Source organism: Indicator indicator, chromosome 1 (assembly GCF_027791375.1).
Source record: "Indicator indicator isolate 239-I01 chromosome 1, UM_Iind_1.1, whole genome shotgun sequence".
Classification (NCBI taxonomy): domain Eukaryota; kingdom Metazoa; phylum Chordata; class Aves; order Piciformes; family Indicatoridae; genus Indicator; species Indicator indicator.
The window spans coordinates 65507167-65525600 of NC_072010.1; the positions used below are offsets into that span (position 1 = coordinate 65507167).

General features: G+C 36.9%; 1 protein-coding gene across 2 annotated transcripts in view; it reads left to right on the top strand.

The window, feature by feature from the left end:
• CUL4A (cullin 4A) overlaps positions 1-18434 on the top strand; it is a 37608-nt gene that overhangs the window by 11956 nt on the left and 7218 nt on the right. The window contains exons 7-15 of one of the 2 annotated variants that reach the window (XM_054389230.1): positions 2107-2196; positions 3516-3598; positions 6620-6687; positions 10166-10284; positions 13174-13366; positions 14766-14870; positions 16563-16673; positions 17017-17102; positions 18086-18193. In XM_054389230.1, the coding sequence (XP_054245205.1) occupies positions 2107-2196; positions 3516-3598; positions 6620-6687; positions 10166-10284; positions 13174-13366; positions 14766-14870; positions 16563-16673; positions 17017-17102; positions 18086-18193 (963 nt within the window). Of the gene's footprint in view, positions 1-2106; positions 2197-3515; positions 3599-6619; positions 6688-10165; positions 10285-13173; positions 13367-14765; positions 14871-16562; positions 16674-17016; positions 17103-18085; positions 18194-18434 lie in introns of those variants that run through there. The other variant, XM_054389238.1, reaches the window with a different exon arrangement.

The following is an 18434-nucleotide window of genomic DNA, read 5'->3' on the forward strand; positions in this document are numbered from 1 at the left end:
TTTTATCCTTCTAGTAAATGTGCTTCAGAATCTAGCTGTTAGGTTGATAAGATTACGTCTTCTTTAACTGATGTGCAGTAATTTATTCTCTGTTTTTAAATGAGACTTCTTTGCCTGTTTTCCTTATCAGAGTTAATGGCCTGCAGACTCTTAAGTAATAGATTTGCAAATCGTTTAGTATGTGCAGTATTTTGTCTATCTTAAGCACTTGTTTTCTAATCCTATTGCTGATTAAATGTTGGAATAAAAAAACATCAGCTCTGCCACTGTAAAAAGTCATTTCTTGGGAGTCTAGATCCTAGGTTTCTATCACAAAGCCATCACTATATTGGCAACTTCTTAGCCAAACTGCCAAGGAAAGAATGGAATGCAAAGTTAAAGCCAGGTTTTCAAACAGATAAGGTCAAATCTATAACTTGCTGGAACTTTCCATTAGCATACATACTAAGCTACTAAACAGACTGAAAAATGCTGTTCTCCTAACTTTGGTATAGGTTGTCCTCTACTTGACATTGTAGCTTTGTGTGGTGTACAATAAAACTTAGGAGCTGTCCTTAGTTCTTAAAAACTATTGAGGTTGCTCAACATTAGGAAACTGGATGAAGGTTATATGAAAGAGTTTGAAGAGGAAGACTGCATAAAATTGTCCATTTTGGTCAGGCAGCTTACTTACTTTTCTGCCTTTCAGGTTGGCCTTTATAACTTTCATCCATAACTTTCTCTATTAATTTTTCTGGTATACTAATTTTTCTGTTCAAGAGCAAAGGCAAACTTAAATGATTTTTCAAATAATGTAACCTGGAGTTGCAGATCTAATTGTGTGCTTTTCCCCACTTTTTTTTGTTTATTTCACAGTTTCTCTAACTACATCAGCTTTTTCTCAGTGTTGACTGTTAAAGATGTATTGAGGCAAAGTCCTCTGCTGTCTACAGATAAGCATTCCCCTTTGTTGGATCATTCTTTCAAAATTGAACTTAAGCCTGCATTCACCTTCACTGCCTCAAAAGTGTGGCTTTCTTTTTTCACTAGGGAAACTAACCTAGTCCAATATGTTCTTTTATAATATCTGTCTCTTCATCGAGATAGTGATGTGTTCATAATCCTGTAATTATAGGCCAGGATTTCTATTTCTCCCTCTGTCAAGAGAAGTTAGTTTCTGGAGAAAGATTAGTTAATTAATTAAGCAAATTCTGCATTTCATTTCAAAACAGTCTACCACTCATTCCCGATTTTTAGCCAATTATGCAACCAAGGCTTAGCTGCTGAGAGTTGATTGCTGTTTGCATAAATCCTGTTCTACAGATGTTTCCTATTGTAGAGCTTTACACATGCTTTATGCAAAAAGTAGTTCCATATAATGTTATGTTAATATTTTCCCAGTTATCCTGAAGAAAAGGAAATGAAATCTAGTATTTGATTCTGTTGAACATGAAAGGGGAGGCTCAAGCAATGAGTTGATGTCTACTCAAAATGTTGAAATAGTGAACTGCTATGCTCTGAATGCTTGTCAAGACAGAGGTTTCCTATTTAAGTTTGCATTGGGGAAAAAGAAAATCAAGCTATTAAGTCTTGAAGATTAAAAAATGGCCAGAATGTAATGAGTTTTAGAACTCTGCTTTATGTTTTGAAAGAAATATTTTCTTCTTCTACCACACTCAAGGAATCTTTCCTTTTTCCTTTTCACTGATTCTCTGTTTACCTGTTATTCCCTAGCTACCTGCCCCAGACTGTATTATTATTTTACTGATGGCAATTACCTGTTTTGTGCTAATGTTTCACTAGTTAGAAGTATTTTATTATTTTTTTTTGCTACAGAAATATCAATGGGAGTCGAGCTCAGGTGGATTGGGTGTCATTGCTGTGCTGTGATGTTGGGTACTGGTGTTAGGCTGTGCAGCCTAAACAAGTCTGTCAGTTTGGACAATTTGAGTACTCATGAATGAGATACGTTATTGCTGCACTGGGAAGTAGCTCTGAACTCGGTCTTTCTAAAATGAGTGGGCAAACAGCTTCTGTGTTAATGTAGTGTTACTCTGACACTACTTATGATTTTACTTGCCCTTACTGGCAGCTTAATGTAACTAACTAAATTAATTTCCGGAGCAGGTTTACAAGGACTCATTTGAACAGAGGTTTCTGGAAGAGACAAATTGCTTATATGCTGCAGAAGGCCAAAGATTAATGCAAGAGAGAGAGGTAGGTGCATGTTTTCACTTAAGTTTTATCTGCTGTGGGATTACATGAGAACTTCTGATAGTGCCATGGTACATTAATGCTCAATAAAGTTTACTGGTAGTCGGGTACACATGTATTACATTCACATGTTTTGATGTGGACCACGGTATTGTATCAAAGCAAAGAGCAGAGTCCAAATTGCCTTGGTACTTAAAATATATAACTTAGAAACCCAGCAACATTTTGTGTAGCTAAAGTCATACTACCAGAAACTCATTTCCACATAAAGTTTAAAGGTTTACCATCCATATTGGTTTTGTCCAAGAGCTGTAAAACGTGCACTGGCATGTTTATACCCTGTGTTTAATACCTAAGTAAACGCTTTACTTTTTTACTACTTCGTTGCACTTTTGCTATTTTTTTTCTTTTATTAGTTAAATAAACTTAAGACATTTTCATTTTCTGTCTTCTTGAGATAAATAATGCTCTGGAGAGGTCATGCTGAATTCTTTCTCTACGTATCTCTGAAAATGTATGTGTTTCTTGGTGGTCTAAAATACAGAAGACTACTTTTCTTACTTCTGTTTTAATACTGACATTTTGAAAATGCCTGTTTACATGGTACAGAAATGAATCCTTGTGTCTAATCCTGCTTCATTCACTTCATTCCTTGGGTTTTCCACTGGGACCTGAGGTAAAATGCTTTGACGCAGATTTTGATACCAAATTGTTACACACCTAGTAGAAAGCTGTGGAAAACACAAGAGAAGTAAGGCCCGATTTTATACAGTGTGTATATATATATATATATATATATATATATACACACTTACTTGCATCCATGTGCATGTAATGCATGGGTATCTGTGTGCATACATGTACATACATGCACAGATGCATAACTGTATTGATCATTTGCAGCCTGAGTCTTAATTTCATACCTGTGTCTTAATACTTGCTAAATGTGTTAAAACAGACACAATACTGGAGAAACTGCCATTTAAATAATAGAACTGTATAGTTTCACAAGCTGAAAATCTGTTCCATGGTATTTTAAGAACTAGCTTAGTTCAGAATAGTTTTGAGGAAAAAAATTACTTCCTTTGAAAAATTCTCAAATTTCTGTTTTTCTTTCTGTCACATGTGGTTATACTGCTTTTAATATAAAGTAACATCGATTAATAAAAATATAGACTATGTAGTACACACAACATTTTGGCAGAATAGTCCTTTCAGTTCATATTCTCTTTAAATTTGTGGTTTGAAATAATTGTCGTGGAACAAGACAATGTGCCTTTCATACCTTTGTAGCTGACCTTGACATTCTCCTGTCTCACTAGGTCCCAGAATACCTTCACCATGTTAATAAACGCTTGGAAGAAGAAGGAGACAGAGTAATAACATATTTAGACCACAGCACACAGTGAGTACAAATTTTGTCATTCTTAGTGTAAGTCAAGTATCATCATAAAATTATGATTATCCATGGTTGTAGAGAGACAGAGATTATTTCTGCATTATTTTACAGGTATCTTGTTGACACTGCTTGTGGCACAGCTTGGATATTTTTGAGACCATTTTTATCAAAACTGATTTCTTTAAAATTAAAATATACTTTGAGTAAGAAGGGAGAAATAGGGCCAGAAAGATTTATCAGTGTATATAGAAGTTAAAAAATATTTGTAAGAACTCAAATTTTCATTATCAAAAGTAGCAGCTAGTTTTATCCTTTCATATACTGATACCAACGTTAACCACAAATCCCTGAGGTAAAGAGTCATTAGGCAAAAAAGGAGAAGGTTAAATCATGTGTGAGACAGAGGACATGAATGTCATTCATAAGCAGTCCAAAACGTAAACTTAACAGTAGATCAGCATTGGTGCAGCTGCTCTCAGTGTATTGTGCAAGGCATCTTGTCCTTTTTTCTCTTAGGTTTTGAGTAATAGCATGTGTTTTGCTGCGGTAGGAGTGTGTGTTCAGGAAGTACTGCAGAGTCTCTGACACACTGTAAATCCGTTGTCCTGCAGTAGACCATTTAATTTTAATTTTTTTTAAAACAAAGAACATAACAATTAATGAAGAACATGACATTTTATTTCCTTTGTTAGGTTTCTGGATGAAGTATTGGCATTTCATTGGGTGTTAAAAGGATAACTGAATAAAAATTACCTTTTAAACTTGTTATTTTCTTCAGACTTACGTATACTTACACATGCATTGCATGTCATGGTACATATTTGAACTGGAATTTTTTTCCTGATAGTTTTTCTGGCAAAATCACTCATATTAAAATACATGGGATTATTTCTAGGTATAAAGTTAAGGCACATATATGTTTATTTACTGTTTAAGTCAAAAAATAGGTTGATACAGTATTTTCAGTCTACATATGCATCAAGTCCTCACTTTGGATCTCATCTCTGGTTAAGGCTTAGAAACCTGCTTTTAGAAGGCTTTGCATTAATTTTTTTCTTTGCATTAAGAAACAGCAGTTATTAAAATTAGTGCCTTGAGTTGTCCTCAGGTTATACTGTCTCTGTAGGCGTGCATGAAAAGAGCAGAAAGGATGTTAAATTTAGTTACTGAGTTTGATCTTGAGATGGACTTGATACTTCCAGGACAAAACCATCATGGGAAACATAATTCAAAATACTGTAAACCAGATTTGTGCAACACATGGAGAGTGTTTTGTTGTAGCCCGTAGAGGGATTTATTCAGCTCATCAGTACGTGCCTGTCCAAACAACTGACCAGAATAAGCCTATCTCCTGACTTTGAGGCTGTACTTGAGAAGGTACCTTTAGGGTAATTCATTAGCTACCAGTCAAGATAAATACTCATTCTGTCTGCTTGTTAGGAAATTGTGGCCTGCCTCTCAGTCCCAAGCAGACAAATTGCCCTTGCTTCCCCTATAGGCAGAACAAAACATCCTTTTGAAGCAAAGGATGGTATTTTATACAACCTAGGTGGCTTCTGCTATTGGGGACAGTCAGCAGCTGTAAATAGTCAGAAAATTCAGGAGTGTGGAAGTGACCATAAAATTGGCCATATGTGTTAAGACCAAGAGTCTGTCTAGCTGGTATTTTGTATTTGCTTATGACCACTGAAAGGAAAGAATAGAATAAGTGTATATGATGTCCTGATACTCTTCTGGTATCTGCCTGTTTTCAGCCCAGGGTGTTTTCTGAACCTGATGTGATTTGTCTGTTTGGATCTCTTTCAAATACTTGCACTGTCTCAATGGGGTTCACATAATCTTTTCCTTCTGTGCCAGCCTTTGATATAGCGTTCCACTGGTGCACTAGCCACCACGTGATAAATTGTCTCCTTTTATTTCAGTCTCACTCCCAGTACCATCACTGACGACCCAATTCTTGCATTGCAGGGGAAAGTGATCATTTAGTTTCCTTCCACCTTTTCCTTGCCTCTCAATGCACTGTATTCCTGCTAATTTATCTTTCTCAGAAAAAAAGAATCCTAACACATGCAGTTGTTTCTCTTGTAGCTACTGCTGTGTACTTTGATCATCCCTGTTCTGTTCTCTGAACCTTTCCAAATTCTTATGTAACCTTTTTGAGATGAAAGGACTAAAACTGTGGATTGTATAGGAGGTCAGGCAAGTCACTGTTTCTTGAAAGGTGGTGTTTAAGCAAAGGTAGGGACGTAAAGTGGATGCCACTACATAAAAGGCTTCCATCAGTCCTTCGTTGAGAAAATCTAAATCAAGAGTCTGAGAACCAGTTTTATAAGACTTAGCTCAGAGACAAATATTTGGTCTTTTGTCATATTGTGAACAGCAGCATAAGTTTAAACATTGAAATTACCATCCCTTTGCACTTCAGGCATTTCTTCTCTTAGGCTATGAAAGACATAAAGGGAAATTTGCCATTATTTTTCTCTCTAAAGTGGCTGTATCAAATAAATATTGATAGCAAAAAGTAAGGAAAATTCAAGGACATGTAAAACACTTTGCAAATTTGAATCTTGTGGTTCTAGCTCAGTTTATGGTTTTTATATGTACATAACACAATTAGATGAAAAGTTTGAGTTTTGAGCATTACATTTGAGCAAGTACTGTGTTGTTTTGCAGTTCAAACCCAGGGAAATCTTTGTTTTGTTTTGATTGATTGCAAGAAAACTTCAATTAGACTTTTTTTACAGAAATGTTTTTGTACTGATTTGGGGTATGTAAGCTTCTCTGTTCTACTAAGAACTTGTTTTTTAGTATTCAAACATGAATTTATTTTTAAAATTACATACATGGTTTATTGTTTTCTTTCTTGACTGAGATCACTTGCAACATTTGTCTTAATTTGCAGCCTCTGTTTTAAGTAGAAAATTGTTGCTTTGTTTTGTATTTTAAGTTATTCACAAATGCACTGTGACAGAAAGCAATTCCCTTAGACTCTAAATACTTCTAATACATTTTTCTTGCCTTACTTAGGAAACCACTGATTGCTTGTGTGGAGAAACAGCTACTAGGAGAACACTTATCAGCTATTTTGCAAAAAGGTATTTTTTTTAAATGCATGTAATCTGGGGAGGAATAACAACAGGCACCAGGACAGGTTAGGGACTGCCCTGCTGGAAAGCAGCTCCACACAGAAAGACCTTGGAGTGCTGGTGGGCAGCAAGTTCTCCATGGAACATCAATGTGCTCTTGTGGCCAAGAGAGCCAATGGGATCCTGGGATGTATCAGGAAAGGTGAGTCCAGCAGGTCTAGGGAAGTTCTTCTACCTCTCTACTCTGCCTTGGTGAGACCACACCTGCAATACTGTGTCTAACTTTGGGCTCTCCAGTCCAAGAAAGACAGAGACCTGCTGGAGAGAATCCAACAGAGAGCCACAAGGATGATTAGGGGACTTGAGCATCTCCCCTATGAAGAGAGACTGAGAGCCCTGGGGCTATGTAGTCTTGATAAGAGAGGACTGAGAGGGGATCTCATCAATGTGTGTAAATATCTGAGGGGTGGGTGTCAAGTGGATGGGATCAGGCTCTCTTTTTGGTGATGCACAGTAATAAGACAAGGAACAACAGGTTCAAACTTGAACATAGAAGATTTCTCCTCAACATGAGCAGAAGCTTCTTTACAGTGAGGGTGACAGAGCACTGAAATAGGCTCCCCAGGGAGGTTGTGGAGTCTGCTTCTCTGGAGACTTTCAAAACTCACCTGGATGCATTCCTGTGCAGACTACCCTAAATGATCCTGCTTTAGCAGGGGGGGTTGGACCTGATGATCCCTTGAGATCCCTTCCAACCTCTGATATACTGTGATAAGCAATAGGTTCTCATACCCTTCAATAACTATAAACTCAGTGGTTTTTTTAAGGAGGTATATTAGCCGTGGGAAAAGCTTCCACAGGTACAGAAAGACAGCTTTATGACTATTACAGGTAATGTGACAGTTAAATTGTATATTTAAAATAATTTTCCGTATTGGTAAAGGCTGCTAAACCCCATAAATCTCCTTTCACTTGCTTAGGAATTAAACTTTTGGAACTGCTTATTTCCTACAATTATATAAACATCTAATTGAAAGCTGCATTTACTGTCCTATCTTCTTTTATGTGATAATCACACAGTTTAAGTGTAATAGCTTCACATATTCTTGTTATATAGTTCAAGAATCAGGAGTTACTGCAACTGACGACATTCCAAAGCAATGAACTTTATGTTTTTGTCTCTATTTTACCTTTTGCCTGGCAATTTCAGAGAAAAGCTGCAGTTTTCTTAGGAAATCCTTATTCAGACATTGGTGTCTTCAAATCACCATGTCTTTGTTCCTCTTAACTTTTAATCTCTCCTTTTTCACTGAGTTTCTGGGTTCGGTCAGTGTTCTCTGATTTTTCAATACTTTAAATAATCCTTTTCTTGCAGAAGCCATATTTTCAGGTTTTAGATTTTCTAGCAAATTGTCCTTACATCTTTGTTTCGTTTACTGCTGTCAGTAGTAGTCTGGTACGTTTGAGCTCCATCATGTCCATGTTTGTTAACACTTTAAAGTGGACAAAGAAAGAAGTGAAAGACATACGTGTAACAAATTCAAAGATAGACGTATGCTCACAGGTTTCTCTAAACTAGTCTGGGAATAGGCTATTTCACCTTCTTCAGTATATTTATAAAAATAAGCATGGTCACTCCATCTTAGCTATTCTTAAGCTTATCATAAATAGAAGGTAAGAATAATTATTTTTTCTAGTTGATATTAGTATTATTGATTGTATTTCTGATACAAGTACTAAATAACTTTTGCAGTGATACTATGTTTGTTTGTAAGTTGGCTTAAAAAGTAGTCTCATTTTAACCTGAACTTTTTCTTGGTTTATAGTATATATGTAAATATGGAGATGTGTACATTTTACTAGTTACTACTCTTTAGGACCATAATATTCTTGGGTCAGCTTTTGTATTCTATGTCTGCACTTGCCTTGCATAACTTTCTGCTTTCTCTTGATCCAGGGCACATTGTAATTTGCTTGTATCATCCTAGTATTCCATGCAAGTAGAGGAATGCCTTTAAGTTTTGTTGCTTAGGAAAAGGCATGTGATGTTTGATACAGGGGCAGGGGAAGAACTTACAAATGCAGAGTCTGTATAAGGAACTCTTTCTTGTATTACTACAACTGCCATTGACTAGGTATTGGTGATTTTTCTTTTTTGTGAGTATAATAAATTTATCCAAGGCTGTGGCAGTGTTTTCCTGAAGTTGTGAAGCCTTGTGTCAAAGGACTTACCTGTATGTCTCTTTCATTTGTAAAATATGCCACAAAATACTTTTTTCAGTCACAGAGCTCATATGCCAGAGGAGCAAGGAAGGTTATAATAAAACAGTTAGTGTATTGATGTCTTTAAATGAATAGGAGGTGATGCTCAAATGTGGTGGAATGGGTGTTTCTTAATTCCATGTTCAATGCCAAAAGAACACCAATATCATGTATTTAAGACTTTGTTGTTTTACATTTAAAGTACGTCCTGTCTTCTGATACCTTAACTGTTCAGGAATTTTCAAAATATGAGGCCAAAATATCTGACATAATTCGTGAACAGTGGTTGCCTTTCTGAATGTGTAAGTTATAATAGTCAATAAAAGTGTTTTCAAGATGAAAAATGTAGTAGAAAATGGGATAATTCAGTAGCATTTGAAAATCCTTTATAATCTAATGCCATTTAAAAGGTGGAATTAATGAAGTGTATTTTGTGAAGTGGGACAGTTATGTGGTGTCAGCTACACTGATGGTGTGAATTATCAACCTGTGTAAAATCAAGCTTCCTGGATTGAAAAAAAAGTGTCATAAATCTTTTGTGCTACCCTCCCATGTTACTAAAGCCTCTGTTACCCACACCAGACAATTACTGTTTACTTTTGAACTACATTAATCATATTGTCAAATGTAAAAATGTGTACATAATTGTGTGCTTCACATTTTTGCCTTAAAGCATCACTTCTCCATTTGTTAGCTTTGGTTTGGCCTCTTGTAGGTTGAATCAATAAAGGCAAAAGGTGCTTGAAAGGAATTTGAAATTTTGTATTATTCCATCAGTATGAAGCGTGTACAATTCACAGCATATTCTTAATCCAAAATCGAGCTCTACAGAAAAAATCTTGCAAAGTATTTATCTTTACTTTAAATCTGGGGCAGTGTGCTTAGCTTACTGTTCTCTAACGTTCTTCAGAATGCTAAAACTGTACCCTTCAAATCATGCACTGTTCATAAATGTTCTGCAAAAGGCTTGCAATCAACCCTGTGCTGGGAAAGTATTTCAGTTGAAATAGTTGAAATATTACACCATAAATTATTTCAGCCAGTTTAAGCAAGGGGACATGTTAACCTTGAACAAAAGAATAAAAATTTCATGCTTTTTAAGCACACTGGAGGGTCTTGGTTTTGGATGTGGTTCATAGAGATTTTTCTAATATATTTCTGACTGTACTTATGCAGCTGTATTCAAATTTGCTCTTTTTTTTTTTTTTTTTTTTTTTTTTTTTAGGACTTGATAACCTGCTTGATGAAAATAGAATATCAGATTTGACCCAGACATACCAGCTGTTCAGCCGGGTAAAAGGTGGGCAGCAGATCCTTTTGCAACACTGGAGTGAATACATCAAGGTATTTCAGTGATATTTTACTAATATCAAAATTTATGCATTTACCTTATATTTTTTCTATCACGCCCCAGAATAATATGTAGTTATATGCATCAAAATTCTGTTCTAAGCAAATCCAGAAAGGAATGTTAATGCTTTCTTCCCCCAGTAACAGTCACATGGTGAGAAACAGCAACACTGAAGTTTTGGGTTTAAGTTTTTACTTCGAAATTGCTTTCCTTCTAGGTTTGATCATTGTACAAGAACTTATTTTGGTTTGCTCTGCTTTTAAATAGAACCACATGCACGTATGTTTAGAGTATGCTAGACTGTACTGTGTTGTGTTTTGCTACAGATAGACTCAACTGTTTACATATCTGCAAAATCAGTGAAACATTGGAACATAGCTATTGCAGTTCAGGTTAGCAGTACTGCATGTAACCAACCCACAGTAGTGCTGATGAATTCTTAAGCTATTTGGAACAGAATACTCCTCTTGAAAGTAATCTGTCATCAAAGTCATATTTAGATGCGTCAGGTTGTTTTGCTAGGCATAATACGCATATCGTATGCTGCCACAGAGAGCTTGTACTCTAGTGCTCTTGCAATATGGAAATCAGAAAAGGCTCACAGAAGACATTCTCTCTGAGTGATGTGATGGTTTTCCCTTGAATCATCCATGTGTTCATCAGCCTTCAGGTTGAAGTGCACAACATCAGTTTATTTCAGATGTGCCTTTGCTGTGCATCCATGTTGGGAGTTCAGCGCAGTCCATCAGTGTGCAGCCCATGGGAGTGAGACATAGTTACCTCTCTGCCCCTCAGGACCAAGGTGGAGTTTGGTCTGCAGGTTGTCTTGCACTGTCCCCATATGTAGCGCATGGATCCAGAGGCACGTGGGCCAGTTGAACAGCTTGCCATGGCTGAGAAGGAACATCTTTCTTCTTCCTTCCTCACAGATCATACTCCTGTCTTTTAACCATTGTTCTGCCTGCTGTGCCATAGACTCTTTGTGGTCTGTTTTAATACAGTACTGGGGCAGGGTTGGTTTTATGCCAGGTTTATTGAGCTAAAGAGGCTCACAGAGAAGTCCATATACTGACCCAAGGAAAGATGTTTGGGACAGGTAGGAAAGTAAGGGGGACCAGAACCTCTTTTTTTGCAGCAGCAAGTTGTTAGATGGCTTATCATACTTTATGTCTCACAGAATCAGACCTTCTATGGCTTTTTCTGTAGTGTCAGTAAATCTCCTCCTTGCAAACATTCTGTGTGACAGAAAGTGAAGCTTCAAGAACTTCGTCTTGTGAGCCAGTATAAGAAAAAGCATGAATAACATGCCAAGTCACTGGGGTGAATGTCTGAGCTCTACTGTAGTCACCTTTTTATAATTCCAGAGGTGCCACTTTGCTTTCTGTATCTGTTTCCCATTCATAGCATGGGGGAATGCTCTGCAGTTTATGTACTTAACTGATAGAGACTGTGAGCTGTCCAAATGCTGTATTAAGGCGAAATTGTGCTAGGCGTTAGACAGATGGACTAGATGATCTTCAGAGATCTTTTCCAACCCAAACCATTCTGTGATACACAATTTTGAGCCTAAGGACCTTGGGCAGCCTTGAATTTGGCTTTCCTCTGAAATATTATTTGAGAAAGATCTCAATGAAAGATCACAGTGGATAATTAGATATTGAAGTGGAAACTGTGCTTTGGCAGGAATTTATCCATCCCTCTTTGTTGTTGTGGCTATCATACTTAAGTTGATAAAAAATACAATGATTGAATACTGGTTTGCTGTTAGTGTGCAGATATTATTCTTTCTCATTTTGGAAAACTGAGTCATCCTATCTAGGATGCTCATTAGTGTTACTAAGCAATTGTAAATTGTCCAATACTGAATCAGAATGGTTTGGGTTGAAAGGGACCTCCAAAAATCATCTAACCCACCCCCTCTGTAGTGAGCAGGAACATCCTCTACTAGATCAGGTTGCTCAGAGCCCTGTCGAGCCTGATGCTGAGTATGTCCAAGGATAGGGCCTCAAGTACCTTCATGAGCAATCTGTTCCAGTGTTCCACCACCATCATTGTAGAGAACTTGCTTCTAACACCCAATCCAAATCTACTCTTCTCTGATTTAAAACCCTTGCCCCTCACCCTATCACTACAGGCCTTTGTAAACAGTCCCTCTCCAGCCTTCTTATTAGACCTTCTTTAGGTACTAGAAGGCTGCAACTAGGTCTCCCCGGGCCTTCTCTTCTCCAGGCTGAACGTCCTTCCCTGCAGGATATTTTGGTTCACTAGACAAATGGTGTTTTATCTCTAAATTTAAAGTAATAAAGGTAGGAACAAGAAAGTCAAATCTGTGGCTGTTCCTTGTAAATGGGAAAGTTTTGATTTATTGCAAGTCAGGTAGTTTTTTTGGGTTTTTTTGCCATTAAACCCTTGCTAGAAGAGAAGAATCTTTGAGTGATGAGCAGCAGTTGAATTTTTTGCCACTTGTTCCATCAACAAAACTCTCTAGTGGATTTTAAAAAACATTGCAAGTTTTCCATTACACTTAACATTTCTGAGACAGTTTCCATATAATTTCTTTTACATGAACCATGTAGTTTTGTATCTAACTGTAAACTTGCACTTCATACAGTCGTGTCTACTGTGTAATTTATTTTAGCATTTGTCTTAAGTGTATGTAATCTTTAAATCAAACATTAATGTTTGAAATCCATTAATGTGTGTCTAAGTTTTTATTTTAAATCTTAATGCATCTCATTCTTTGCAAACTTGAAGTCACCTAAGTAGGTCTGTAAAACAAAAATAGTCTCTCTGATCATAAGTTTTATAAGGGTGAATATGTCTGTTGTGGGAGATAGGTAGCACTCTAAAATATTTTATTATCAAAAGTGTTTGTTTTACAGAACTTTGGGACAACAATAGTGGTTAATCCTGAAAAAGACAAGGATATGGTGCAAGAGCTACTAGATTTTAAGGATAAAGTGGACCATATCATAGAAGTGTGCTTTCAGAAAAATGAAAAATTTATAAACTTGATGAAGGAGTCCTTTGAAACATTTATCAACAAGAGACCAAATAAGCCTGCAGAATTGATAGGTACACAAATATTTTTCTGTAAAATATTTCAAAAACCTATAGAAAGCATGATAAGATAATGCTGCTGAGTGTGCTAGTGCAATAGCGATACCATATGCCTTCTGCTTTAGGAGACTTGTTTTGGGGATACGAGGCAAAAGTTAACCTGGGAGCGCTGCAGGGTGCAAAAGCTTGGGTGTGCTGTTAGGTGTGTGTGCAGCGTCCCGATGGAGCGTGCCAACTCCTGCTGCCCCTGCGCTCTGCTGCTTGCACGGTGCCCGGTGCTAACCACCGCTCAGACAGCGGCATGCTGATGCTACCAGTGGAGTAAATGCCTAGGGAGAAGAGTAGCTGTGGTAGTAGCTGTTTTTAATTGTGGTAGTAAAGGAGTTCTTTGGATGTTATGGATCTCTCAGAATGGACTGTGTGCAGCCCGTCTATCTTGCCTTGAAGGCTGAAGCTGAGAGAAGAATTTTAAAGCTTTCAGATGCAAGGAGTTTTACTAGAGAAAAAAACGTTGACACCTTGAAGGGGACAATAGTGATCATTAAGGGGGAAAAATAATGAAACATCTTAAGAATACTTTTAGTGGGTTTATCCCTGATCTGGCAAATACTGTTCTGACTGTTGTGCCAGCTGCAAAATGAGCTGTGGTATTTTACACCAAGAGAGGGTCTTACTCCTTGGTTGTTTTTTCTCTGTACACTCTTTTGCTTTTGTTGAGCCTATTTTGTGGCTTCTTTCTAAACCCAGCTTTATGTAGGACAAATAGCACAACTTAGTGTACAGGCTAAAGCCATGGTATGGGCTACTGTCAGTTGTGGATTGTGACCTTCCAGCTCCTGCAAAGGTTTCCTTCTTACACAGAAGGTTGTATAAGGATACTAATGTGGCTCAGTAAATACTTAGCTACACTCATGTTTTAACCTTATTTCTGGCATTCTGAAGCTACTAACTTGAAAGCATTGCTTCTTTTAACCTTTGGTATGCTTCTACCAAGGAGCACGAGGGACACAGTAATGGTCTACAAAAACACAGTCCTCTGTCTTGTTTGTTTCTGTTTCTCATAAAGTACATTCATATGCATTGTATGCTTCCAAAACATTGTCTTTCAACAAGCAGTGTGCTTTCTATAGCTATAACACAAAATGTGGGAATGTCTAATGCATTAATTTTAATGATTGTACTGTATTATTTTTTTTCCTTAGTTCCTTTCTAGGATATTTTTACATTATGGCAGTAGTAGGGCTCTTATCATTCCCATGAACATAGGGGATGGGGAAAAGAGAAAATAGAAAATGTAAGACACATCCTGTATTTGAGCATACAGGAATATTTAACATATAGTAACATTTCACTTAAATTGATTATTTTAGATACTACTTTTCTTAAAAAACTGTTAAAACTGTTTTATTTATAGCAAAATATGTGGATTCCAAGCTAAGAGCTGGTAATAAAGAAGCAACGGATGAAGAGCTGGAAAGAATCCTTGACAAAATCATGATCATATTTAGATTCATTCATGGTAAGAAATAGAGATTCACCATTGATGCAATGGAAAGTGTTTTCTTTGCTACTAGCAAAACTGCATTCGTTTGGATGTAAGAAATCTTTTTTTAGCATGAGTTTCTGCTCAGCTTGGTTTTAAAATCATGTTGCTTTACGGAAGGAGCACAAAAAATATCTGAGGGAGGACAAACTTGTTCTATGGAGATTGGCAAGTTACAAACCTTTTAACCCATGAGTGGAGACCTGAGAGTTAGAGACATTGGTAGATGTTTTAACATAAATTAACCATATCTGTAACCACAACCTCTCCTCTTAATTACAGGTTAATACAGATTTTTATTTCCCTGCCCTCTTAAGCATGGCATAGATGCAAAGTACATGAAAACCCAGCAACTAGTAACTTTTCTCATCATGGCTGAAGATGAACACAGAGGAGAAAATATTCCTGCTGTGTTTTACTGCCTTTGAAATGCTCTTCCCTTGTGTATGTCCCTACCTGAGCCAAGCCCTTGAATGTTTTACAAAAGTTAATTTTTTTTTTTTTTGGTCAGATGAAGTATAAGAAAAACAAGTGGTTGAGCACAACAGGAATGCATGGTCACTGTGTTGAGGGAAGTGGGAGATGTAAACTAGTCTGAGGTTGAGTAAGCAGGAACTACCCAATTCTGTATTAGCTTGTTCTGAGATTTGTGGGGCTCTTTCCTCTTAAAGTCAAAACCAAGTATAATATAAAGGGAAAGCAGAGAAGAAATCAGTCATAAAGCAATATAATTTGCATTATAATTTTGCCAAATGAAAAGGGTATTGGATGGGAATGGTGAACGAAAACAGTTCTTACTGGCAACTTGTCAGCCTAAGAGATAAATTTCTGTTAATCTGAAACTTTGACCAGCTCTTTTTCTCCTAATATGTTTGCTAGTACTGAGCCAAAAGCGCGCATTTCTTTCGAGTTATATAGTGCATAAGAGTCCTTTTTTAAGAGGAGATGATAGTTTCTGGGCATTGGGCTTCTCAATAGTGTCTTCATGCTGCTTCATGAAACAACACTTCACCAAAAGGCAGGATGAAGAAGGAAGAAGAGTGTCAGAGGGATCACTGCATTGAGAAGGTGTTTGCAAGGAATTAGGAGGAGCTACTGCAGGCAGCAGAAATAATGCCTTGAGTTGCAGTGCATTTTAAAAGTGAAGCAACGAGCTGATGCCTAACACTATCAATAGAGAATATTTAGGGAAGCTCTGGTTTAAGGTGTGAAAGTCTGTGGTTGCCTGTATGACCTCTTTATTTCAAAAGACTGCTGGCAAACCAAGAAGACTTCTGTAATTTTTCCGCCCTAGGATGTTAAAGGACATTTCTTTAATGCTTGAGAACCACATTGTTTTATTGTTGTGGGGTTTTTTTGTTAATTTTAAAATTATTTTTATTTATTTATATTTCAATAAATCAGACCACCTGAGTGAGAATTCTCTTCTGGACCTCAGAATTATTTCCTTTGATTTCCAGCTGATCCAATGGGAAATACAAGACAGCAAAATGTATTAAGCAAGTAATTAAAACACAGAAAGAACAAGTTGTCTATAAGTTTAGGTTTTTTCACCATTGCTTAGTGAATATTGTTCTGTTGATCAGCACGTCATGACAAAGGCTTGTGTCACAAACCTGTAGTGCAAATATAATGGTGTATTTAATTCTTGTTTCAATTTGCATACAGGTAAAGATGTGTTTGAGGCATTTTATAAGAAGGACTTGGCCAAAAGACTGCTGGTTGGAAAAAGTGCATCAGTAGATGCTGAGAAGTCCATGTTGTCAAAGCTTAAACATGGTAGGTGTCCTCAGATGTGTTCAGTTCTTATTACTTTTTACATGTAAATTGGAATCCTTATTTTTCTCATGCTTTTCAAGAAGTGACAAGCCAGATTTTAAGTAATATCTGAGCATGTCACAGCTTTCATTGTGCTCAGTGGGAGCTATTGGGCTGATCTCTTTTAGATATGGGATTGGTTCATTTAACATACCTACAGAGGAGCAAAACTCTTAAAACACGTACCTGTTTGTGAGTGCTCTGTAACTTGGCAAATCTGGCTCAGCTGTCTCAGGTTAAACTTTGATTGCTTGTTCTGTGCCTTTTTATAGTTGTGTGATCTTTGCTTTTGTTTGTGTGACAGAATGTGGCGCCGCTTTTACCAGCAAATTGGAGGGCATGTTCAAGGACATGGAACTGTCAAAAGATGTCATGGTTCAGTTTAAGCAGGTACTTAGTTCCTATTTAGTTCCTGTTTGTGTACTAAATTTTCAGTAGTGGTGGGGAAGCACTTAATGGTGTTATACATTGGATTAAACTAAAATTGAAACAAAAAACATCCTTTTGAGCAGGTCCTGCCCATAGCAACAGAGTCTACTTACAGTTCTGTTTGTGGAACAGAATTTATTGTATATTTATTCAGAGATAATTTATTTTACAGTTTTATTTGAATCTGATTTGAATAGATCCCAGTCTAAGTAGCACACAGTAACTTAGTTGTCCAACATCCTTTAAAGTCCATACACCTTCATTCTGTAAACAGTTGCTGTGCTGATAAACTCTTTGTGATTTACCTACACCAGAAAAAAATCCCTGAAGGTTGTAAAGTGCACAGAAACTGTTTGTCTCAGCCTCAAAACTTCCAACGTGCTGGTGACCAAGGGAATGCTTAAAAAATCCTGTATATGCTCACTGTTGTTGCATTTCTCCCTGGGTACCTGTTTTGGGACCTCACTGAAGGCGTGATGCAGGGGTAGAGAATACCAGAATACCTGCTCCTGTAATAAAATACTGTAGTAACTTTCCTGTCCCAGGCTTTGCAGCCTGACTTGACTGATGCTATGTTCAAATTATGTGGAGGTGGAAGTCCCAGGAGATCCTTTTGGTCTTTCAGTTCTGATTGAAAGCTTTTCTTTTGCTTTATTTGAATGCAGTTGAAGTTCCTGTGACCTTAATGCCCTTTAAAGACAGTGGTCTAGGATACTTCAAGGCATGTTGTTCTTTTGACTTCCAGCTACTTGCTGTGTTTTGAAATTGGGAGGAAGGGCATTAAATAGTTACTCAGTTGTGATGGAGTATGTCTAACCAAGGATGTGGCCTGTAGAAATTTTTCATTTTTATACTAATTATAATTTTCTAATGTTAAGTATATATATTTTCTAATTTAGCACACAGACAGTATACTCAAGTAATTTTTATCTCTTTTATTTTAGTATATGCAGAACCAAAGTGACCCAGGAAATATAGACCTGACAGTAAATATACTAACTATGGGCTACTGGCCAACTTACACACCTATGGAAGTTCACTTAAATTCAGAGGTTAGTGTTTGAATTCGTCTTCTAATTGCTGTTATAGGGTGAACTAATGCCCTTCATTTCATGTTTTTCTGCAAGATATTTAAGGGATTTACCTCATCTTAAAGTTTCCAAAATTGCAAAAAATAAGATGCCGTGGATAAAACTTCTTTTTTTTTTTCCAAATGGTTTCACATAACGTGGGGATTTTACCTTTTTAAGAATAATACAATAAAAACAGTATTAATGTAAAATCAGTGCCATA